The following is a 24,360-nucleotide window of genomic DNA, read 5'->3' as shown; positions in this document are numbered from 1 at the left end:
ATTGCCATGCCAGCATCAGGTGTCTCTGTGGCTGCTGCTGGTGAACAGGGGAAGACTATGTAATGTTGCCATTCCATGTAGCAAGCTACTCTACAAGGTACAGCTGCCAAGAGGGAGATTTTCCCCAGAGGCTGTTTCAAGCGGCTTCCATGCAACACTTTTAAGAATAGTTAGAATTCAGAGAACAACCTTAGCTACTGTATTAGTTGGGTACACCTATTGGGGCTTTCCCCTTTCCCCTCTCTATATGCATAAAGGTAAAGGTAAAGGGACCCCTGACCGTTAGGTCCAGTCGCAGACGACTCTGGGGTTGCAGCGCTAATCTCGCTCTATAGGCCGAGGGAGCCGGCGTTTGTCTGCAGCTTCCAGGTCATGTGGCCAGCATGACTAAGCTGCTTCTGGTGAACAAGAGCAGCGCATGGAAACACCGTTTACCTTCCTGCCAGAGTGGTACCTATTTATCTACTTGGACTTTCATGTGCTTTCAAACTGCTAGATGGGCAGGAGCTGGGACCGAGCAACGGGAGCTCACCCAGTCATGGGGATTCGATCTGCCAACCTTCTGATTGGCAAGCCCTAGGCTCAGTGGTTTAGACCACAGCGCCACCCGCATGAAAGTAAGTCCCTCCATTAAAAACTGCTTCTGCTACATCCCTGAGTTTCAAAGTCAATTGCTGTGCAGCACAGAATGCTGCCCTCACTCTCTTTTATTAGTAGTCAAAAGGCCTACTGAACTAGTTTCAGGGTGCTTCAGGAACTTGCCTTAAATCAGGTATGAAGATCTGCAAAATCATACCACTTACTGCTTGCTTAATCCAACTTTTAGAGATACAGTGGTGCCTCGCTAGATGAAAAGAATTCGTTCTGCGAGTCTCTTCGTCTAGCGATTTTTTCGTCTAGCGAAGCACCAATACAAAGTAGCGGTATTCGCGACAAATTTTTTTCCCCCGTCTTGCGAGGCAGCCCCATAGACTTTTTCGTCTTGTGGGGCAGCCTTCCGCTAGCGAGTGCCTTTCGTCTAGCGAGTTTTTCATCTAGCGAGGCATTCGTCTAGCGGGGCACCACTGTATTAAACTACTGTACTTGAGAAGGAAATGGCAATTTCCTACTTCTAAATTTTGTGCACCAAGTACGTTGAGCTTTTAAGGCAGTGACGAACTACCCAGAAACAGCCCCATAAGCAAGCAATCTGGCATAATTATTTTCACATAAAAAATGTAACATTTTTAAAGCAAACACACAAACATTTTTTTAAATCTAGTTTATTAAATATTGCTTTTGGGGGGACATGTTTACAACAAGCCCAGATTTAAATGTAAGGATTCAAAGCAGTCATATTAAAATACAGTTTCAATATAAAGTTTGTCACAGTTTTACAGTATTCAAAAAATGACAGACCTGCCTTTAAAAAAAGACTATTACACCAAGACATAAGAAAAAAACATTTAAATAAACAAATTTTGGCATTTTCATAATCTTTGTAGTATAAAACAGAATATTTTTAACTCTATTTACTGGCAAGCGGATACATAAATCTATTACGACTTTGAAATGTCTCCTTAAAACATCATACAGATTGCTGTACAAAAAGTCTGATGAAAGTGCATCCCTGAAAGTGGGCCAATCCATTGTATTAGCTCTTTTTAAAATGTGACACGTGAAAATGTCTCTTCCATTTTATATAACTGAAGGCTTATTTCAGATAAATGTTTTTGCCTCTTCATCTGATTTTTACCCTTTGCTTAAAAATAGCCTATGGACGCCCACCAGGGGGCAGTGTAAGGTTAGCCATTAAATCACGAACAGCTGCAAAGATTGTACATTCACCTAGAACAAGGGAAAGAAACACAAGTTAGCTGGAGAAAAAACAAGTCGGGTTATGGCAAGTGATAAACTTAATCAAATGCATTTCAATTTTTGTCACAAAGCACACCACAACTCAAACTTTTGTAAATAGGTAATTACAACCAGGTGCAACAGTAATCAAGTAACTTCAACGTTAAGCAAGTTTGCTTTATTCTAACCTATTGGAAATAGTGTAGCCAGCTGGGGTGGAAAATACAAATCAGCATGTTCATAAGGTGCAGTTTGTTCACTCAACCACAACTGGACCATTAGGAGTCTCCAAATGTAGCAAATACTTGCCCTCCATGCAGCAAAAAACCCAAGAGTGGTGCAGAATGTTGGTCTTGGGCCAAGGAGACCTGGATTCAAAACCCTGCCTCATATAGCATTGGGCGAGTGCATTTTTCTCAGCCCAGCAGAGTTCATACAACACCCCCCAACATGTGCTACCCTCAGCTCCTTGGAGGAAATGAGGGGTGCAAAGCTGACTGATAACCAAACTTCCTTGTCAATAAAGACTCAGAGACAAAGATAAGCGTCCAGTTCAAAAGTAACAGCTCAGCCAGTATCTCCTGATAGGCAAAAACAATCACAGCAAACTAAGCTATACAGCTGGTGTTGGAGCTGGTTTGTTGGTGCTGCTGTGGACACTTCTAAGGATTAGGAATCTTGATGAGGATTTGATTTTACAAGAATGCACTAATAGACAATAGGTTACTTACATGTGCATTGTGCTTCCACTTACAATTTCAGAATGACAAAGCAGTGAAAAGTAGCCATGAAGTTGTCTCTAAACTTCAGTTTAGATGGCTTACATTTTATTATTATTATGCCATTATATTTTGGAGTAATGGAACAAAACGGCAACTGCCAATTCCAATAACTCCCCCCTCCCTTTCAATAAAGCCCCATGGCCCTGTGTAGTAAAGCCTGATGACAAAATGCCTCACTGGTAAAGATGATGCTTGTTTAGTTATGTATAGAAGCTATACCTGCATTTCCCTCCCACAATCATCAGTGCCAAGGTAGCTGAAAGTTGCTCTTTGGAGCATGCATGAATTATGGGTGGCATGCACGATATTCCAACTGCTAGTGACACGCAGCATGGATGTTGAATAACTCACCTTGAACCTTACTGCCCAGGTAGAAACACAAGGCTAACCCCTCCCAACATCGCAGTTACCTCAGTGACGATCAGGGGTTCAGGATGGAGTGTTGCCAAAAGTAAAGGCAAGCATTTGAAGAGGCAGACACACATACCACATCAATCCTATAAGCTGCTTCAGTGTAGTCAAATGGTATGCGTATCCACACAGTGCAGTCTCAGAATCAGTGTTCATGCCTACGCTATAACACTACACTAAGAATATGCTGGCACTTTTTAAAAAAAAACAACCCTAAACTATTATAATGATTTTTTTTACTGTTAAACCAAGAATAAGTAAGCAACAAAGATATCCTTTGAGGGGAGAAAATCTTCCATTAAAGAAGTTAGTGTCTTGGGTAAAAATATCATACCCAAGAATAAAACTGTTAAAAAAAAATCACTTTTCAAAAGTTTCTAACACTTTTATTAAAGGAAAAGTGAAACTGAATACAAAAGTTTCTCACAGAAACAAAGCAGGCAGCATAAATAAGAGAGAAGATACAGTCAAGGCGAGATGTTAGTCATGAGATACAGAAAGTATAAGCCAGAGCTGTAAGGTGATACTTTATGGAATAATTTATAAGTAGTTCCATCTTCCTGGACCCCAGGCTTTCCTCAGAGGAGTACAATTGAGAACAAGACAGGTAGTAAAACCTTGTAACAGTAAAATTACAAGAAATGGGAAGACATTCCTACAGTGCAAGATGACTTAACAAGCACTAGTTTTCACAGAAATATATACACAGTGCTCACATGACAAAAGTTAAAATCGTGTCGCTGTGACTACAATAGTAAGAGCCAAGTCATTAAGTGCATTACACTTCCTTGGTCAGTGTCATAAAGTCCATGTTGTGTCAATAATGCAACCCTTCTGGCACCACAGAGAGGTATATATTCAACAATTTATCACTAACATGCAGTAATCCAAAGCCAGGTCTTACGAGGTCAGTTTTCAGGAAACAAAACAAAACCAAAAAAAGGGGTAAAGCAACACTGGTGGTAAAGTGAAATTTAAAAACTTTAAAAGGTTGGACTCTGTCCATTCAAGCATGCAGAAGTTTTGACCTACTGGACATGTACAGTACCTGGTCGTGGCGAATTCAGTTCTGCAAACCTCTTTAGAATATTGCTAACCATCAAGGGAGCAGCAACTGAAGAGTTCTGCTGTCTGGGGATGTCTGCCTGTTGTGTTGTACCTGAAGCCATATCATAAATGATGGGGACTATTATGCTCATGGCTTCCTGTGAAACTGTAGTCTTCTGTGTTAGCTGAAGCTGTGAACAGAATAGAATATGCAAAAAGTAATCACAGCAAATCTTGCAATATACCTTTGATATAGATATGGCAACATCATGAGAGTTCAAGCATGGTGTTTATTACTGTGCCAGTTTGAATCCATTCCACACATGCAAACTTTCAAAGCTACGTATTATGGAAAAAGTAGGTGCCTTCTACATAGCATTATGTGAAAAGAAAAACTAGCACAAATCAAATATAGTGCCCTATTTGTAAAAAAAATTGACTATGGGACTAACTGCAGAGAGTTGTGTTAGTCACGGCCTCTTATAGCAGAAGCAGCAACTTCAGCATTTAAGTTAGTCATCCTTAACCCCAACTGAAGCAATGGAACATGTTGAAATGTTATATTTTGGTTTCATATATCGTTGTTGGCATCCATCTGTCTTGAGAGATAATGGAGTGCGCCTCCGGGGGTGAAGTCAAACCACTGTGTTAGTATTACCCTGGGGCACAAGCCTGGGTAGAGTGTGTGTGTGTGTGTGTGTGTGTAGGTAGGTAGGTAGGTAGGTAGGTCCTAGGCTGGCCAGATGACAAGACCCCTCCTCTTGGCATACTGATGTGGTCCAAAGGGAAGCAGAGCAATTTGTTTAGAACCAGCTTGGCTGCAGGAGTTGCCAGAAGGAAGGCATACAGGATGTCATCCAACCGTCTTATGGACTCCACTCCAGATTTGTGTAGGGTTTACTCCTTAGCCTGTCCTTCTGAGGATATCCCACAAGGCAGCAGAGCTTTAGGAATAGTGTTTTCCTTCTCCTTGATGGGCTAGATTCCTAGGTTGATGAGCCCCATCTGCCCCTCACTTTCCTGTATAACCAGAACAATTCAGTTCCTAGACTTCAAGGCGATGAAAATAGGATAATATATTCTGTAATTAGGTATCTCATTTGCTACTTACACAGTGGCTGACGGAAGTCATATTTAGACTACTCCTTACAACTGGACACTGTCAAAGACTGCACCAAACATGGAACTGACTTAGTTGCTCTACTTACAAAGAACAACATTTTGGATTTCAGCACAACGGCCGGTGTTCCTGGAGGAGCAATTGGTGGAGCACTTGGAGGAATTGTCAAACAAAACTGTACATTCCATTTCAGCTGGCTGGCCTGATCAGGAAACTGTTTCAATAAAACATGCCACAGAAAAAGACAATGAACAATCCAGACTGGGTTATGAGAAATAATACAGAATGTTGCGAAGACGTTAAAACCAACTTACCAGCTCTAGTTTCATAATGTGTACACAGTCCCGGAGAATGTGTGGAGGTGCCCCTAACAGCTTTGTAAAGGCTATTAGAGTATTGGATTTGAAGGGTGGTCCTGCAACCTACAGTGAATGCAATGTGTTATTAGAATTTCTTTAGGCAGCTCAATGATTCTTCAATCCTGCTCTTAATCCATATCACAAATCCTACTAAAATCAAAATAACAGCACAAGGATGCGAAATTCCCATTATGGCAACCTCACAAATTGGAATTCTCTACAATAAATGCTAGAAAGTTAGGTGAAAACGGTAAGAATATGAAGTGGCCCAGTTCATGATCAACACAAGCATCAGACCAGGAACATATAAAGGAGAAAAATCACATGGAACATCAATGTCAGCCTGGCAGCTTTTAGGGAGGTGCTAAACTGGCATGAGTAAGTTCTGCATGATAAGCTCACTGGACATGAATCACATATGTGTGATGCATTATGAACTTATTTTATGAATGTTGTTTTCAAACATCTTATCAAACATCAAATTACGAATAAAGTAAGATGGGGTACATACTCTGGTTTCAAAGAATTTCTCCAAAACCTGCAGTTCTTCTTGTTTCCACTGCCCTGCAGTTTCAGGTGCTACTTTTAGCTGCAAGGTCTGGTTAGTTTTAGGGTTGAGGGCAACTCTACATTTCAGGGCATCTGTCTTGAACATTATTACACCTGGTTCATTGGAGTTCATAAGCTGTAGCTGTTTAAAAGCCAAGACAGTTGATTAGAATGCAAGAAATAAGCTCCTGCCTATACTCTAAGCAGCAGGAGCAAACCTTTCACAAACCCAAGTTCTAAGCATTTTAAGGTTGGCTGCATGTAGCTTGCCAGGTACATCTCCACCTGCCTTCCCCAAACAACAACAACAACCAGTCCTTATATTGTTATTATTCAACCCTTCCCCTACAAGCCCTGAGATATGTCAATACTAATTCCTATTTCACTAATCCTAGCAAATACGCAAATACTGGATGGTCGTATGCAAATAATAGAGTTTATGGCTTAGCCAAAGTTTGGACCATGTTTTTCCAAATTTAAGTGTTAAATAAGCAATTTTCCACTTGCATTGCTAGGAATCCAGGAGCTACCTGCTGAGGAAACTGATAATGGCGGAAAAGCTATCTGAAAGCCCACTTGAGCACTATTCCAAATGATTCAAGGATGCAGTCTTAGATTGCATGGGAGCCCCACCACCACTTACACAAACTGAGTGTGCACCCCAGAATTTTCTGCTCAGGACTCCACAGTGAACATGTAAGAGTTCTCTGGCAGACTTGTAGAAAGTAGTCCCTATGGGCAGAAAAATTAAAAAACCACTGTCCTTCAGCAATGCAGTATACCAACTCAATGTGGTTAAAACATCACAAAGCACATCCCATTTCACACCTCTTAAAATGCAGAATGGTTAACACCTATTAGGCTGTATCCAACAAAGTCATAGTAGAGCTACTAAAAGTAATGGCCGTGACTCATATAAGTTCATTAATTTCAATGGGCAGAACCCAACATAGCAGTTCCATTAGCACAAGGCCTTGTGACTGCACAACAGAAATTTACTTCCTTCTCTTATTGCATAGAAGCTAGGAGAAGTCTAAATTTAAAGCGATTGTGTAAGGAACTAAACATTTTGATTCCTTAAGTACCGGCTCCTGCTGGATAATCCTTTGGAGATGTCTTCTCATGATAACTGATCCAAGGAAACGTTCAAGTGGAGAGCAGAGATAGCTTCCGGCCAGCCCTGGCATAAGCCCGGGGGTGGGAGAGGGCAGCAGAAGAATGTTCAAGGCACTGTGAGTGAGAATTGTGGGTATGGATGCAGCCCAAGAGCGATGAGGTAGTTTACGAGGTGGCGGCATATTTGTTGGCATTACTTGGGAACCTAGTAGAAATAAGAAAAAGCACACCTCACTCTTCCTGTCTAGGGATGCATCACTATTTACATACATTTAAAATGCTAGGCAGTTCCCAGTAAGACTTGGCATAATGACACCTTCCCAAACTCAGCACCCCAGGATTTTCCCAACAATTCCCAAGACTAAGAAACAGTTAATGGCTGTGTCCAATTCCCTCTATTTCCCTCGTGCAAATGGAGAGGGTTAACTACTCAGACCACTATTCCAGAGTTAAGGTGACTGCATAGTCACCTTAGCTTCAAATCACAATAATGTTTGATTAATGTACTTTGTTTATTTTGTATTAACAAATAACTCAGTCATAGAATCACAGAACTGTACAGTTGAAAGGAACCACGAGGGTAATCTAGTCCAACTCCCTGCAGTGCAGAATTTTTTTGCTCGAACCTACAACCCTGAGATTAAGTGTCTCATGCTCTACCAATTAAGCTATCCCTGCCTGTCTGCCTGCCTTTGACTAACTGGGTTGCCATAACCATGTCAACAGCATTTTGTAGTGGAATACTAAGTTTGAACATCCCCTTTATTGGCTTTGCAACCGCTTGTTGGTATTACTTACTTGTTCCTGCTCTTGGGGAATGAGAAGCATCTGGTACGGGAGAATGTAAAGAAGGGTTCGCTGGTGACATTCCAGGCATACGTGCTCCTGGAGAGGGACCAGAGACCTGGGGTGACCCTGGCCAATTCCCTGCACGCTGGCTTGGAGACATCATTGTGTACGGTGAAGTAGGATCTATAGGACCTATAGAAATTGCAAGAAAATTGTAGGCAGCTTTCTCTGGGTGTACTGTCTGTACACCGGGATCCATAGCCTTCCTAGACCCTGCCTATCTAAAGCCTAATACATAAAACATGCCTTGATTACGTACATTGTTTAAGTGGTGAATCTTAAAAAATGAATGCTTTATTGCTCAGTCCATTCATTGATAAGGGGCTTGCTTGCTCTGCTTACCACAGAAGGCTGCAGAACAATGTCTGCTGACTCAAGAGATTTTAGAAACCATTCCACTAGAAGGAGTTCAAGACTATTTGCTCCAATTTTTCCTACCTGCTGAAAAAGTCAGTGATTTGTCAGCAACAGCGGCTCCTGATTAAGTAGGAGCAACAGTTCAGGTGTGTGAAGAAACAGTTGCTGTCATTTCAGAGCCTGCATCCCAACGGGTAATGGAGCAGTGCACTTTCCCAGTCAGGAAAAGGGGTTGTTTGTTTTACAGTATCTGAAGTGTCCGTTTTCTATCAGTATCTAGCTGTACAAGTCATGGGCTTACCATGAGGGCTAGCATAGTTCGTATTTTGTCCCATTGTGATTCCAAGAGATGAAGGAGAAGGAGTTGGACCAAATGATGCTGGTGACGGTGCTCTTAATGCGCCGCTCGGAGAGTTTGCAGGATGCAGCGTTCCTAAAGGGGACATTCAGAACAGCAACTACGTTACATACTGCCCAACTATTCCTCTCCAGGTTTAAAGAGAACTCTCTTCTTAGTAAGTTGTTGAGGTTATTTGAAGGTACAGTCATTTATAAAAACACAGGACGCACCACATTTCATTTATGAAACACCTTAGGAACAATAAATGCCATGAACTGCTACTGGCAATGCATAAAAGGCAGCCATCTTACCTGGGGACTGTGTGTGCATCATGGAAGGTGATGGGGTGACTGTACTGTGATAAGATGTAGGGGGTGATGTCAATGGGTAAGCCCCTGGTGCTCCTGTCTGTTTTGAAGACTGTTGAAATAAGGCCTCTATTAGATATAGTAAAATATAGATCCCAAGAATTCTACATGCTTTAAATATCTATTACTTAGAAGTTTTGCATTGGACTTTAAAGCTGATTTTCAAGACTAGCATTTCACTTCTTTACACTATCTTTCCACAAATTACCAACATAAGCCATTGATTCCAAGAGCCATTTTTCCTTTCTATTATATCTCCAAGTCTATTATGTGGTCTGTACTTTACTGCTTCTAGCCAGCAGCTTACACACTGGACATCAACATCCACTCTAACTTACACACGTTGATGTGTTAGGCACGTATCTTACACAAATTCAGACCATTACTCCATCCAGTTCAGTACCTGTCTACACTGACTTGACAGTGGTTCACTGGGGTTTCTGACAGAATACTTAGAACTTCTGGCATTCCATGAATATGCTCTAGCAATTTCTAAGGCCTGGGGAGATGTCAGTTGCCATCCTCATCTCCCCCCCCCCCCGGGGCAGGCCTTCATAAATCACCACTACATTTTAAAATATGTTATTATGTATTAGTTTTCACTTACTGTTGGCCAGGAAGAGCTACAAATATTGCTATGCAAGTACAATAAGGAGGATATGACCTCACTTGCTGTTGTTATCTTGTGGACATACACATTTGTCAAATCGTAGGGGCTTAGCCTTATACTGGGAGTTCAATCTACGCATGCACACATACAACCTGCGGCTGTGGCTGAAGCTGTGATATCAACGAATCCATCATGTCCCCTCCAATAGGAGATGGTGGGTTATCATCTTCATTGACAGATCGTCTTCGTGCATCCTGATTGCTGTCAACAAACATGTTCAGGAATGTCTGTGGATATAGAGTATTCAGATTTATGAGTCAACATGTCTTCCTATTGTATCTACCAGACATCTAGATCAATCTTAACAGCAATATTCAAGGATTTTATAACTATTTCAGCTAGTCAGTGTCCGTAGAAGCAGCTGAATTCTGTTCCATGAAAGGCATCATAAATCACAAATAATTGTATTATTTATACCCTGTCCATCTGGCAGGGTTTCCCCAGCCATTCTGGGCAACTTACAGCATATATAAAACATAGTAAAACATCAAACATTAAAAACTTCCTGATACAGGGCTGCCTTCTAAAAGTACTCCTTTTAAAGATTTTTCTGTACCATTAAAAAATGGCATCCAGGACAGAAGCAAGCTGAAAGTTACTTTGATAAGATCAGCTGCACCTCACTTGAAGCAACTCATAGAAAACTCAAGTTTTTTAAAACGCCATAAAATGATGGATATGACATATTAAGTCACAGAATGGTCCATTCAGCCCAGCAGCAAGAACTCTGAATGGCAGAAGCTCTCCAAGATCTCAGGCAGGAGTCTATTCCATCTTGCTACCTGAATTTGGCTTTCAGTAGCCAAAAAGTATTGAGTAGCAGTTGTGAAAACACCCAAAAGTGATCTGAAGGATGTTACTGTCCAAATCCCACACCCAACACTGTCATTATATCCTTTAAAAATGTAGGGCAGGCTATTTAATCCCCTTAGCACTGGACAACCTAGAGTCCTAAAAATAACATTTATTTGGAAGAGCTGCAGTTGCCAGCCCCTTACTTCCTCTTAAGCAAAACTTTCTGAAATATTAATGGGAACTCAGCCTTATTTAATTACACTGTAAAATAAAGATAAAAAAAACCTTTAGTCCTGGTGCAGGGTAAAAGCCTTCCACAATTTTACTGTTGTCAAAAAGGCTGTATGCTCCATCGCGAATTGCCACCACCCCACGGCTTTGACAGTAAATGTCAATGCAGTACATGTTCCGAAAGGCCAGCCTGATGTGTGTGGGTGACTGAGGCAGAATTGAAAAACATTGGTAGGCAGTGTTGGTGCGTTGTGTCAATCCCAGCATTGGCACAGTTGGGAGCTTATTGATAGCATTTAATGGAGCCTGAGTATCATACAAAACCTGCAAGAAAAAACAAAACCTGTTTAGTTTCACAATAGTTAACTAAATATACTTAGCCTTTAGAAACAATCAACATAAATGCAGCTTTAAAGTTGTTTTTACCAGGGGTAAGAACCTGCTGGCTTATTTATTGGGTATTTAAATGTTCATATCACCCTTTCCCACTCATATTTTTTTTTAAAATTCAGAAGCAAACTCTTAACAGCAGGTTAAATATGTAATGAATGAGCTTATTCTCCCCTGCAGCCCTACACACAAGTCATTATTGGCCTCTTGTGCTAAATGATACTCCTGAGAACTGGGAATAGAATTTGTCCTTTGGTGCTTTTTGCATTTTAAATCAAACATTTCTCTTCCAAGGGCAGGTTGGGGAGAAGGGTTAGTTACCTGTAAAAGTTGGACTACATTTGGTGATTTATTGAACATCTCTTGGAGCTGATGCAGAATCGTATTATGACAGTTACTGCAACCTGAGTTTGGTCCAACTGTTCCTAATGATATGTGGAATTTCTGGTGCACAGAGTTCCACTGAATGCTGATCTATAAAAAACAAGTAGGAGTATTAATGGAAAATAATCCAACAACATTTAAGCAAGCAACTGTTTCACAACTCATCTTATTTAGAAAATGACTAGCATTTATTTTAAACCACAATTCCGGGTTGGTACATAAAGACAAGCTAGAAATCAGGCAAAGTGAAACTAAATCCGGGTTTATCCCTGCTCCAAAAAAAATACTTACTGAACTTCCTTTAGTAGTTCCATAACAAAGAATTAGCTTCCGATAATTGTAGATTCGGACCTCCGAGAAAACTTTCAGATGACTGGGTATTTCTTCATAAGGTGAAAGAAAGTGGATGGGGAAAGATACAAAAATAGATATATGAATTGTTTCGGTAGACCTCATACAGCAACATAAGAACGAAGAAGAATGTATTTATGTACCTGGTAAGGATCTGAAATATTCCAACACACATTCATATAAGCGAGCAATGCTATTCCAGTCATTGAGGAACATCTCAACTACTTTTCGTCCACCAACTGGTTCAGATAATTGACTTTCATATGTCAGGTACACATGACGGGTAGGTCCTACAAAGTGAAAGAAATGGTCCAAAATGGTCAAATCACATTGCCACACAGAAAACATAAGCAGAAAGTAGGGAAGTGCAAGACAGAACAAGTGCAAGTTGGAACACTAACCTTGCTCCCTGGAGGAAGTGCTATTACTAAGTGGGCAATTTGCAAACACCAGTTCAGCAACCCATGTGCGGTTATTTCTACCTTGCAATCGAAAAGTGCAATCAAGAAGGGAACGGTCTAGAGCCTTCTGGGTTTCTTCACTTGTACCCTTACATGGAGGAATTCTGTTGAAAAGGATAAGGTAAGACCATGTACTTATTTTAGTCTCACAGCCAAAAAATTCAACGTAAGCTGCTCAATGTTTTCTGGAGGACACAACTTGTACAATAAAACATGTCCCTGCAAGGAAACTCTGTAGTTACTAGAAAAGTGTAAAATAGTAACAGCATACTGAGGTATCATCTTTCAGCAATTTATGCAATTTTTAATCAATTAAAAAAAGGAGAAAAAAGAAAATTTGCATAATTCATAGCAACGAGGAAGTAGTGAAATTTTGTTGTTCGGCTTTGATACTTCTCAAGGATGCTGCTACATAAAATAAAGGTAAGAAAAATTAAGGATGAGTAAGGGGCGGCAGGAAGTAAAATTACTGTGCCAAAATTAGTGTCAAGCCACTTTTCTGCACTATGTATGCATTAAAAAACAGTCTGAAGATGGGTGGGTGTTTTTTTTACTCTACAACTATTGTTGTAAAACTTTCCGTTTTATAAATGAATAAATGTATAATATAAGATGAGTTTTAATTCTACAACATGTTGTATATTAAATACTTTCCTCCCCTTCCATCACTCATGGAATATTGTACACATTAATGAAAGTGTGGCATAATCTCTTTACTTTAATAAACGAATAGCATGACTGAAGCCATCTCCTTCAACCTGGACTCCTTGATGTGGGATCTCCATATTGGATAACTGAAACAAAACAAATCAAATCACATTTTTTATATTTTCATAGCAAGAGAAAAGTCCAGGCTAAAGAGCATACCCCCTGCCACCACAACTGGCCCATTCAGCCAAGTGAAACTTCCACAACATGTTCAGTCCTAATACAGGGTATTAAATGCCCTACGTGATCCTTAGCATCTACAGTATGAGCTATATATCACACAGGTAGTGATTCAGATGGTACCAGAGGCAATGACCGGCTGAGAAGCCCTTCACAAGGGTTTAAGAGAAAGTTGAACTTCCTTGTACCTGGCATGTATCTGCAGCATTAAGTGATGGATCTGTGCTCCTACCTCATTGCAGATTATTGCTGGGAACTCTGCTTCAATCTACTTTCTAAACCTTTCACCCATTAGATTATTAGAAACTGCACTCCCAACAATGGCTACACCTCCTCCTTTCCAGCTTAACAGAGTGTTGGAGAACCTGTAGCCAGCATGGTCAATAATAAAAATGGCAGTTGTAAACCAGCACCATCTGAACAGCCACAGGTTCCTTACCCCTGACATAATGCATCCAACTTCTTCTACATAATGGTTTCCCCAAATTATCACACAAATAAATTATTTGCAAGTCCCAAGGTTCGTCACGCAAGTCATCCCTAAAACCAATTAAACCCAGCACACCAAGGGATATTTATGGCAGTTAGAAAAATGTTTTACCAAGCTGAGCACAATGCTTTCTGGTCTATGACTAAATTCTTCACATTCTGGCAAGTCCTGGGCTTTGTGCCTAAGTTAGCATAGCTGAACAGGAAAGTCAAAGCAAGAGTCTCTTTCATCTCCAATGGCTATAAAGTCTAATTGTTCCTCCCTAATATTGAGCTGAGGTCTAGACTCTTTTCCATAAAAAAGTCCCCGTTTAAAAAGACTTGTCAACACGACCGTCTCTCGCACAACAAAAATTATTGGCTACTTACCTCCATACGAAGTCCTATAAATGGCATATTTGTATCACACATTGCTACAATGTGAGCTAGAACTTTATTGAAGGCACACATTTCTCCAGACCGCTTTGGTTTCTTGGGTTCAGTAGGACACGGATCACCAGACAACTAGAGAATAGCAGGAAACCTCTTTTAGCCAGGTGCAATTAAAAGCTGGGTTCAAAGTTCTAATTACAGGCATACGGGTCACAGCACCGAACTCGCCTTTTTCATGTAAAGCAATAGCAGGGATGCCTCTGACAATGTGGGGCAGCTGCAAAGGAACTATCTGGAGCCTTCCATTATGCTTGGCAAGAGGGTTTTGTGTTCGGTGTCTTTTAAATTTCTGGCTCCAAAATTCTGGCAAGCCTCAATAGGATAGGTTCCACTCAGGAATTCCCAAGTGGAACCCATCCCTGCCAAACGCAGATTGCCAATGGCTGAAAACTCTGCTTTCTTTGTCAAGTGGTCAGATTTCAAATCATGTGGGCAAATAAAGCAGAAAGAGAAATGCTTCCTTTGCCTTCACAGTTTGAAACTCTGCAGGTAAAAAAAAACATTTGTACTTTGCAGACCAGCTTGAATTTAAGATGGTGTGAAAATACTTCACACGACATCATGGTCATGTCAGTTGGTTAGCCCTGCCCTCTATCATAGGGGCCCACAGAGGCTGGACAACTACTTTTCCTCAGACAGGGCTTGCTGAGACATATACATGCTTCTATAAACATATTTTCACTTCAAAACTATAGTTTTATTCCCATGAAATCTTGCAGTTTAAAAGCTAAAGGATTGATTCATTTTCTGAATCAGTTCTACAGCCCTAAAAGTTACTACTCAAGAAAACACACATACTAGTAAAGGATGGTGCATCTATCCTCATGATTTAATGTTTCCATGTCAGGTAAGCAAACTAAATACTCAGGTTCCTAGGTGGCTGTGCCAAACAACAGCATGCTCCTATAATGTACTTTTAGAAATTGCCTCCAAAGATGTAAGTAAGCATTACTTACATAAACACTGAAAATTTCTCTAAAACTATATGCAAGTTACTGAAGCATAGAGGACTAGGTCATTAAATACTTCAGGTAATTTGAGTACCATTATTTAAATATGGAGAATGATGGCTAGAGTGGCAGGATACTGGAATGCTCCTCAAACCCAATTTCTTCCATTTCTGCCTTGTAACCAAAGAAATCTAGTTGCGCAGGCTTATTCTTGACCATGATTCACTCAGCCAGAAGCCAAGATGTACCTCAGTTAATTATCTGCTTACCTTCAGCTAGGATAATCTGAGTGTTGATGCTTGTGTTGTGCAGGGGAAAGATTGCATATGTGGTAAATGATTTTTGTAGATTAACGTATCTGGTGTGGTGGTGATGTTTTGCAATTGAGAGGTTTTCTGAAAATGGCAATACATTGTATTTTGGCATTCCACTTCAAGACTTTTTATGTAGGAAACAAGCTAAATAAACAACAACTGGTCATGTAGCACGTTAAAGATTAACAATTTTATAATGGCATAAAGCTTATGCCATAATAAAGCTGGTTATTTATTTTGCCTTAATAAAATTGTTAGCCTTTAATGTGTCACTAGACTCTCTGCTGTTTTTTTGCTGTAACAGACTGGTAAAGGTAAAGGTAAAGGGACCCCTGACCATTAAGTCCAGTCATGTCTGACTCTGGGGTTGCGGCGCTCATCTTGTGTTACTGGCCGAGGGAGCCGGTGTACAGCTTCCGGGTCATGTGGCCAGCATGACAAAGCCGCTTCTGGCAAACTAGAGCAGTGCACGGAAACACTGTTTAGCTTCCCGCCGGAGCAGTACCTATTTATCTACTTGCACTTTGATGTGCTTTCGAACTGCTAGGTTGGCAGGAGCAGGGACCGAGCAACGGGAGCTCACCCCGTCACGGGGATTCGAACTGCCAACCTTCTGATCAGCAAGCCCTAGGCTCTGTGGTTTAACCAGTCCCTAACAGACTGGTACTTCTCTGGAAATGCCAATTTAAAAAACTGTGCCTGTTCTCAAAGCCATACCTTGCGCTTTGTGCCACCTTTTGCTTGCTTCCCACTTTTTGTGTCCAAAACCAGCTCTTCAATATTTGGTTTAAATTGCTGCAGCAGAACTGCAGTGGCAGGGCTGTCATCTCCTTCAGCATAGCTCACAGAAAGAAAGTAGTACTTGTATTCCAGTTGTGTGGGGTTGCTGGGAACGTCAATCATCTCTACTACCTAAATCGTTTTTTAAAAAATTACATTGGGAGCTTGATAATTTTCACAGATTTAAGAACTCTGTCATTGCAGAAAGCACTAAAAAAAGTTTGCAACAGGAAAACCTGAACTCTCATAATGAGCACACAGTTCACACGTTTAAACATTCTAGCTAACACAATTTGGGTATTTGCATGAACACAGCCATGATCAAACTACAGTTTATAGAATGGTTTGTAAACGACTCAACAATGACTTTTAGAAAAAAAATTCCAATCAAATGGGGATGGGGTGGGGAATTGAAGCAGACATCATTTCAAATGAATGACTTGGGTAAATTATACACAACTAGTTCTGCATATCAAACAGTAGTTAAGAACTACCCACCACAAATACTTCATAATGAAGTGCTTTTGAAATGGAGGTGCATTTCAAAAGCTAATTGTGACATGAGGGGAGCTGAGAGATTTGCTGCTCATAAATAAATACAAACAGAAGAAACCTACTTCAAATACACAAGCACTCGTATGACCAAAAAAAGCCCTCTATGTATTGCCACCAATTACAACTTTTTAAATTTGCCTAGCTTCCCACCTCTTTGATCCATGCCCTGATCCAGCCCCAAAGCAGCCTACTCACTAGTAACTCTACCAAATTTTAATCAATACATGCCTGTAGTTTTACTCAAAGAACATTTTTGTTAGTTGTAAAAAATAGATTCTACACTTTCACCTTTTTTAATTCGCATGAAGCATTTTTATAAAAGATAGTTTCATTTTAAAATTTGTGTACTTCCTTACTATGTTGCTGGACTCAACAATATGTGCAATATGTAATTCTGTCAAAAACAGTGTCCCCCAATTAGAATATAGAAGTTTGCCATTGCCAGTGTTAAACTAAATTGGATTGTACCCAATAATTGTGCAATAAGTGGTTAGCCACCAATCTCTCTTCTCATCCTCTCTGCAGCCTCCAATCACACTCTCTGGAGGACTGAGTGGCCTCTCAACATGATTCCCCCCCCTAACTTTTTCCCCTAGTCAGAAATAAACTGCACCCAATGATTGTGCAACTGGAAAGCAGTCTGCATAGCCTATATTTCTCTTCCCCAAATCCAAGGGCTGTGTTATGGGCGGCTGCAGTGAGCAGAGAATCGCCTTAAACGGAGTGCAGGAAGCTTGCTCCAGCAGGAGGTCCACTGGGCAAGATCCTTTTGCCAGAATTCCATCAATCTCCCACTTCAACGCCACATGACAACCTCCACTATTCAGACTCCCTGGAGGGTTTTTTCCCCAGAGGGTACATGGGGAGGAGGGGAGGAGAAAGAGCAGTTACACGAGTTGCTTTCCACTCACGCAGCCACTGGGTACAGAATGCTTTTAGGAAATAAAAAGAAAAAATTGCAGCCACTGGGGCAAAGTGGGAGGGGTGGTGATGAAACAACTCCCAAATGCTGGTTTGCAATGTTCCTTGCAATTCAAAGTGGTAAAAAATTCAAAGCAGTAGTCACGGCTAGCCTATTACATTTTGCTTCCTTCATTCTAAGGGCCCAGTTCATAGGAAGATTCCACATTCACTTACAATGTAGTACTGTGGAAGTCGGGTGAGCTTGATGAAGAGTTTGTGACTGGAGAGATTTCCCACAGGGTGCACAGCGTAATTAGCTAGCTGTAGTGTTTCGCTGCTGACTGTAGGCAAATGTTTTATTGATTGTTTGCAACGCTGCTGTCCAAGCCAAAACCTTAATTGGAAAAAAAGAACATACAAAAACATTGGCACTCCTGCATTAGATAGAGTGTAACATTGCTAATTTGCCTTCTAGACTGCTTTTGACCTCTTTGCAATCATGCAGAACAGAACAGGACTTGCATTAAAAAAAATTGTTCTCACAGGGCTACTATACAAATTCTGATTTTGGGGGGGGGGTGAACATCTAAAATACTTTACATGTGTACTTCAAAAGGAAGATGTGAAGGTAGGAGACATGTTTATGTACCTTATACACACACACACTTGACATTTGAATAAGATTAGTTGCAGCTGCCTGGCAACTGTACATATGGTAGTAAACCCATGTTTACTGGCTCATAACTATAGGAATGGAGGCTTTTACATGTGTATTCACAACACAAACCCAACATTAGCAAGTCTTATGAGATTTTGCTTGTATATAGGACTGTCACATTTGGGAACTTGCAAGTTACACAAATACAATTCTTATTTGGGATAATTTATATGGTGCCTAATATATAGTAGGGATAAGTTAGTCCCTACCAAAAGTAGCTTGCAATCTGCTTTTGTTTTTGCTCTTAAATGTGCAATTGCTTCTCTCCTTGGTATAAAATACCACATAGTAACTGAGTTATTTATCATCTGTGGGCACCAGTCGGTAATAAAATTATTAACTAATATGTTCACAAGCAAACCTAAAAATTTTAAATAAGGAATTCTAGCATGAACAGTTTTCTTTTGCTCTGTTGCATCTGTAAATAAAGTTACTGGAAGGAAATAAGGACATTTTTAGAGAGCCTTCCACTTTCAAAGCCACATTGCTGCAGTATTTTAAATTTTAACAGCTTTGCCAAAATGGCAACTAGGTTCCTAAGTCTGTAACAATCTTACTGGGTCAGATCTAAAGTTTTATCTAACACAGCTTCCTGTTTCCCAACCAATGGCTAAACAGATGCCTCTGTGAAGGCCACAAGCAGAACTTGAGAACTGCTGTTCTCTCCTGCTGCGGTTCCCCAGTGACCGATATTCAAAGGTATCCCTGGAGGAAGCATATACCCATCATGACTAATAACCATTGACAGCCTTAACCTCTACGAATTTGCCTATTTCTCTTTCAAAGCCCAAGTTGGTGGCTCATTGCCACATTCTGTGGTAGCAAATACAAGTTAGTCTTTTGCTCTAGTGTGTGCATCACTTCACAGTAAATCATATTTGACCTTTTTTACCCATTTTACTTATCACTTTGGTGATGTTAATGTTATCTTAGTGATACACAGCTTACAAAGTGATTTTATTTGCCCCCTTGACCATACCCTAAAGAGAGCATTTCCCAAACTTTTTAATGGGAAGTTTTTAATGACTGATGTTTTAATGTATTTTTAATCTTTTGTTGGAAGCCGCCCAGAGTGGCTGGGGAAACCCAGCTGGATGGGTGGGGTAATAATAATAATTTTTTTTATTATGATGAGCTACTAACTCAGAGCAAGAAAGCAGACTGATTTGAGGGGAAGGGAGACGGGAAGGGAGATAAAGTCACAGTAAAGGCAAGTTAAGTCAGTGGAGTCGAGAGGACTATAACTAGAGTGTAATCACATTGAATGGTTTACCAGTTTCTTGTAAGATCAGCAAGTTTGTAACAATGTCTTTTGCTACGAACAATAAAAAGAGGGGGAACTGGCATAGAGTTTGAAGGACAACAACCTTCTGCATAAATATCTTACCCTGAGTAAGGGAAGGGGAAGGAGTTTAGCTTTCAAAAATAGTTTCTGGGATTGAGTGTTATTTTCACAGTTCTGGAGGCAAAGAATAGGCGCAGCACCAACAGGAATAGTTACATATTACTCACTTGAGCTGCTGGAGCCACGTAATGATGCGCTTCATGTCATCATTGACTGACTTCTCTATGTCATCCAGTGTTTGCTGGTCTGCAGGGAAACAGGATTAGTTACTACTCAAATGTGGCATTTTGTGCATTTATCCAGAAAAATGAAATCCAGGGTTGTAAGTAAAAGCACACTCATAGGTTTATGGTGCTTTAAAAATCAAACCACCCTCTGCAAGAAGTGCCATAAAAGACAGTTCAACATGCAATTTCAGCACACACACACACACACACACACACACACAGACAGACACACAGGCCCCATTCAGGCAGTTGTGTCTCACCTTACTAAGCCAAGATACAAATAACTTTTTCGTTAATGCACATAGTCCCTTTGCAGACCTCTATCAGCCAAGACATTCCTAGTTAACCAGTTTCCTGTTTTGTCCTAACCAGGAAACCATGATTAAAAGCTTCAGAGCGAGTCAGTTTTGTTTTGCACCTGAAGCAGTAAACTACAGTTTATTAGGGACTTAATGGCTTATCAAACTGTGCAATGAAGGAAGGAGCAAAAGGCTTATGCATTTCTCAGCTCATTGAAATCAGGTCACTTGTAAAATACATTCTACAAATTCACCATACTCTTTTCAGCTTCAGTTAAGCTGCTAGCCATAACTACTTCCTTTGTTGGGCAGCTTTACACATCACCCTGCACTGTGCTTCAAGTAAGCTGCATGTTAATTCACTGAATACAATGCTAATCTATATTCACCTTCTACTCCTGCATCCTTACCAACCAGCCAGCCAACCAGAAGATTCAATTTTCATTTTTTGCGTCAAGGCCAAAAATAGAGAGTTGAATTCTACTAAGGAAGGTATTAGAAGGAAGCGCCTGAAAGTTTTATTTACATACCAATCCCATAAAGCATTAGTTGAAACATTCCAGAATGAAGGTCTACAAAAATGTGTAGACATTCGGATCGACCACATGGCTCCAGAATAGGGATGACAAGTGTGGGGAGAGCCGTTTCTATAAAAGCTAAAATTAAAGAATCAAGAATTCATAAATCAAGGTACAAAGTTTTACTTGATTAAGCAATATGGAGACTTCACAGTAATAAAACGGAACTTGAAAAGCCTTCACAGCCCCATAATAAATTAAGTACTTTTGAATCAAAGCTATTTTATTCAATCAAGATTTTGTTGAGCACAAAAAAATTACAATTTGTTTAAAGGTATGCTGTTCTTGCTAACTTTGCCCTTTTCCTTGGCAGCTTGTTTGGATACAGAATATCCTTGTTCACTAACTTCAATGTACACTAATTAACAAATTTCAAAGATATCAATCTGTGTACTAAAGCCAGCTGCTTTTTTCCATATAAGGCACCATATACCCACTCCCACCAACCCCAAAATCAGCATTCTGCAGCTCTGATTTTGAGATTTCAGGACCTGGATGAGGGATGGGGAGGAGAGAGTTTGCTATATCAAAGTATGAAATGGAATTCCCCTTCATGGAAGACAGTTGCTTGAAAAAGACTTTCTCACCCCCTCTTACCTATACCCACCCAAGCCCCCTGAAAAGCCTTTCATGAATGTCAGGAACCCTTCTGAACAGGGCAGACAATGAGACAGGAAGAGTTTTTCAATATCAGGCACAAGCAAGTTGTGTTTAAGAAGCTAAAATGCAAGTCAAATGAAATACGAAAATTTCCAAACCCCATCTTCACTGATCATTTAAGTAGAGCAGCAGTCAGCAAACTTTTTCAGCAGGGGGCCGGTCCACTGTCCCTCAGACCTTGTGGGGGGCCGGACTATATTTTGAAAAAAAATATGAACGAATTCCTATGCCCCACAAATAACCCAGAGATGCATTTTAAATAAAAGCACACATTCTGCTCATGTAAAAACATGCTGATTCCCGGACCGTACGCGGGCCGGATTTAGAAGGCGACTGGGCCGCATCCGGCCCCTGGGCCTTAGTTTGGGGACCCCGGAAGTAGAGTTTAAAAGCGCTAAAATCAATTCCTAAGAAAAGCACTAGTTATGCATATCATTACATTTGTCTCACAGAAATAAGAAAATGTTTGCCATTCATTTCTTCCTCAAGTTTTGTCACTCTCCTAGGGGATGCTCAAGGCAATGAAGGACCAAAGGAAGCATTCAGTTCAAAGTGCATTAAACAACTTTGGTTAGGTTAGCCAGAGGCAGGCTAGCAGAGGAATTTCTGGTTTTGAAGGAAGTTTAAAAAGGGCAAATAAAAATGTAGAACAACATCCCCTCCCCCCAATTAATGTAGTTCAGATACCATCACATACAATTGTCATTGACATTATAATTCTTAAGAATGGCTTTCAATTCCTGGAGTTTCTGGTGAGCTCTTGCATGGACACTGTCTATCAGAAGCTTCTCTACTGATAGGTGGTCTATCTATAAAAAGAAAAATTAGAGCAGTTATTCTGTATTTTATAAGTACTCTAAAAGGGTTCACAGTTTAAAACTATGTGTTTTGAGCTGCTCAGGCAAACTTCCCATACTGGCCTTGTTTCACTAAAATCAATATGTTGGATTTAAGAAGAACTTTAAAAAAGGTTAGACTTTAGAAAGTTCTTCTTAAATCCAGCATGTTGATTTCTATACAACAAGACCACAGGAAGGAAGTATCTCTGCAGCCTGGTTAGTGAAGCGACAATGTCTTTCCATTACAGGTAACTAGAGTCCTTTTCTGAATCTCCAAACAGGAAATGAACTTTGCGATTTGGAGCCCTAGCCTGCCATCCCACAGTTTCCAACATGACAAATATCAAAGTAATAAGGCTCTTCAAAACTGATCAGCTATTTATAATTTACTTTACCCACAGGCTTACCAAACTACTGCAATCTTTATTGCAATCAGGTTTTGAAAAAAATGGGCTGAGATGGGGGAAAGTGCAAAGTTGATTCATGTGCAGCCCAGCCAAGTGGCAATTAGCCTGCAAACCCCTGCTCCTGCTTCTGCTCCTCTCCATGATCCCCTCAGAGAGTCCACAGTCTTCACTGTTCACAGCAATGGCCCAAAGCTCATCTAACTTGCGGTTGGTGGGGTTTTTTTTAATGAAGAAAGGTACTCTGGCCTTTGTCTCAAGTCAGCCTTCCTGGATTCAGACAATTGATTTGTAACATATGCCTCCCACCCAACATACCTTTTGGGTTTCAGTCACTTAGGAGGTGGTGGCAAGATTGTAAAAGGAAGGTTTAAGCACAGGGATGGAGAACTGTTTGGACTCCATGGGATGGACCCAAGTCAGAAATGGCACTGGGGGCAAATGGATGGCCCACCCACCTGTCAATCACATATCATTATGAACATCAAATGAACCCAAACACAATACATTGCTTAAGAGAGATTAACTTTAAAAACAATGATTGATTAAAATTATATGCCAACTTCACCTGGCAATATTTACCTTCATAGCCCTTTCAATTAGTTTGGAATCACAGGCTGGAAGGGGAGGTTCATGGGAAATTTGCAACGGTTTTGATACATCATTCTCATCTATCTTAATGGTGACCTTATGAAGAGATGCAGTCCCTGTTTTTCTTCCAACCACCTGTTGGCTTAATATAGAAATGTTGTGTTAGCTGATAAAGATGCCAAAAGACACCCTCTGTAGAATACTGAAACACATGAATAATATTTACAGTTTCATACTATGAAGCAATACCATACAATTGTGTTGTGCCAAGAAGTTTAGCGCCCTATTCCTGTATCAAGTCTCTAAAGAACCACTATCCAACTCCTCTCACAGATACACAACCATCACCTATAGCAGCCTACGAGTCACTACAATTTGCTGTTTCAAATTCTTGAGAACTTTGTTTTTCATGTGGGATCCAATATAAAGCCTAACTTAAGATGCCATCTCAATCTGGACAATCACCATTGTCCACTTCTTTCTTCTGATGCACCTGAAAATGTTCTTTGGGGAGGATCAGCTGATGCCAACTTTGACTTCCAGCACAAACCCGGCACCTTATTATTTTCCCATGCCTCTTAAATTTTGTTGAGACTATGTTAATGCTATGTTTTATCTGTGTCTCATCCTTGTGCATTTTTAAATTTTAATTTGGAATACATCCTGGGAATATTTACTGTTTTGACTATGTGTTTCAGATGGATAGTGCTTGAAATACTGTGATGGCTTTCTCTATAAAGCAAAACTTGACTGAGTGAGCATGCAAAAACAGCCTAGACACGTTGTTTTAAGGTACCACTAAATATAAACAAGACGTTAATTTTAACTGCAAATATTTTGGCTGTAACATATGTTATGATAAGTGGAAAACATTATTGGACCAATAGCCTTATCAAAGGCCAGAAATGATCGTAATAAATTTCTATATTCCAAAAACCAATTGTGCATTATTTGGCTGACACTAATATAACC

General features: G+C 40.3%; 1 protein-coding gene across 4 annotated transcripts in view; it reads right to left on the bottom strand.

Moving 5' to 3' along the window:
• Positions 1-1,246: 1,246 nt before the first annotated feature.
• The window catches only part of MED14 (mediator complex subunit 14), a 35,226-nt gene continuing 12,112 nt past the window's right edge, over positions 1,247-24,360 (bottom strand). The window contains exons 9-31 of one of the 4 annotated variants that reach the window (XM_033147158.1): positions 23,380-23,530; positions 22,252-22,363; positions 20,847-20,972; positions 19,958-20,036; positions 17,962-18,121; positions 16,207-16,401; positions 14,163-14,297; positions 13,134-13,210; positions 12,357-12,520; positions 12,099-12,245; positions 11,896-11,987; positions 11,542-11,694; positions 10,885-11,154; positions 9,894-10,031; positions 9,078-9,186; positions 8,728-8,859; positions 8,019-8,201; positions 7,190-7,425; positions 6,067-6,246; positions 5,511-5,618; positions 5,285-5,410; positions 4,078-4,267; positions 1,247-1,827 (exon numbers count right to left, since the gene is read on the bottom strand). In XM_033147158.1, coding sequence (XP_033003049.1) covers positions 1,754-1,827; positions 4,078-4,267; positions 5,285-5,410; positions 5,511-5,618; positions 6,067-6,246; positions 7,190-7,425; positions 8,019-8,201; positions 8,728-8,859; positions 9,078-9,186; positions 9,894-10,031; positions 10,885-11,154; positions 11,542-11,694; positions 11,896-11,987; positions 12,099-12,245; positions 12,357-12,520; positions 13,134-13,210; positions 14,163-14,297; positions 16,207-16,401; positions 17,962-18,121; positions 19,958-20,036; positions 20,847-20,972; positions 22,252-22,363; positions 23,380-23,530 — 3,337 coding nt within the window. In that variant the 3' untranslated portion in view covers positions 1,247-1,753. The remainder of the gene's footprint in view (positions 1,828-4,077; positions 4,268-5,284; positions 5,411-5,510; positions 5,619-6,066; positions 6,247-7,189; positions 7,426-8,018; positions 8,202-8,727; positions 8,860-9,077; positions 9,187-9,893; positions 10,032-10,884; positions 11,155-11,541; positions 11,695-11,895; positions 11,988-12,098; positions 12,246-12,356; positions 12,521-13,133; positions 13,211-14,162; positions 14,298-16,206; positions 16,402-17,961; positions 18,122-19,957; positions 20,037-20,846; positions 20,973-22,251; positions 22,364-23,379; positions 23,531-24,360) is intronic. The other 3 variants (XM_033147159.1, XM_033147161.1, XM_033147162.1) reach the window with 3 other exon arrangements.

Source organism: Lacerta agilis, chromosome 4, assembly GCF_009819535.1.
Source record: "Lacerta agilis isolate rLacAgi1 chromosome 4, rLacAgi1.pri, whole genome shotgun sequence".
NCBI lineage: Eukaryota > Metazoa > Chordata > Lepidosauria > Squamata > Lacertidae > Lacerta > Lacerta agilis.
Note: the sequence above shows the minus strand (reverse complement) of the source record. Positions and strands in the feature narration are given on the sequence as shown.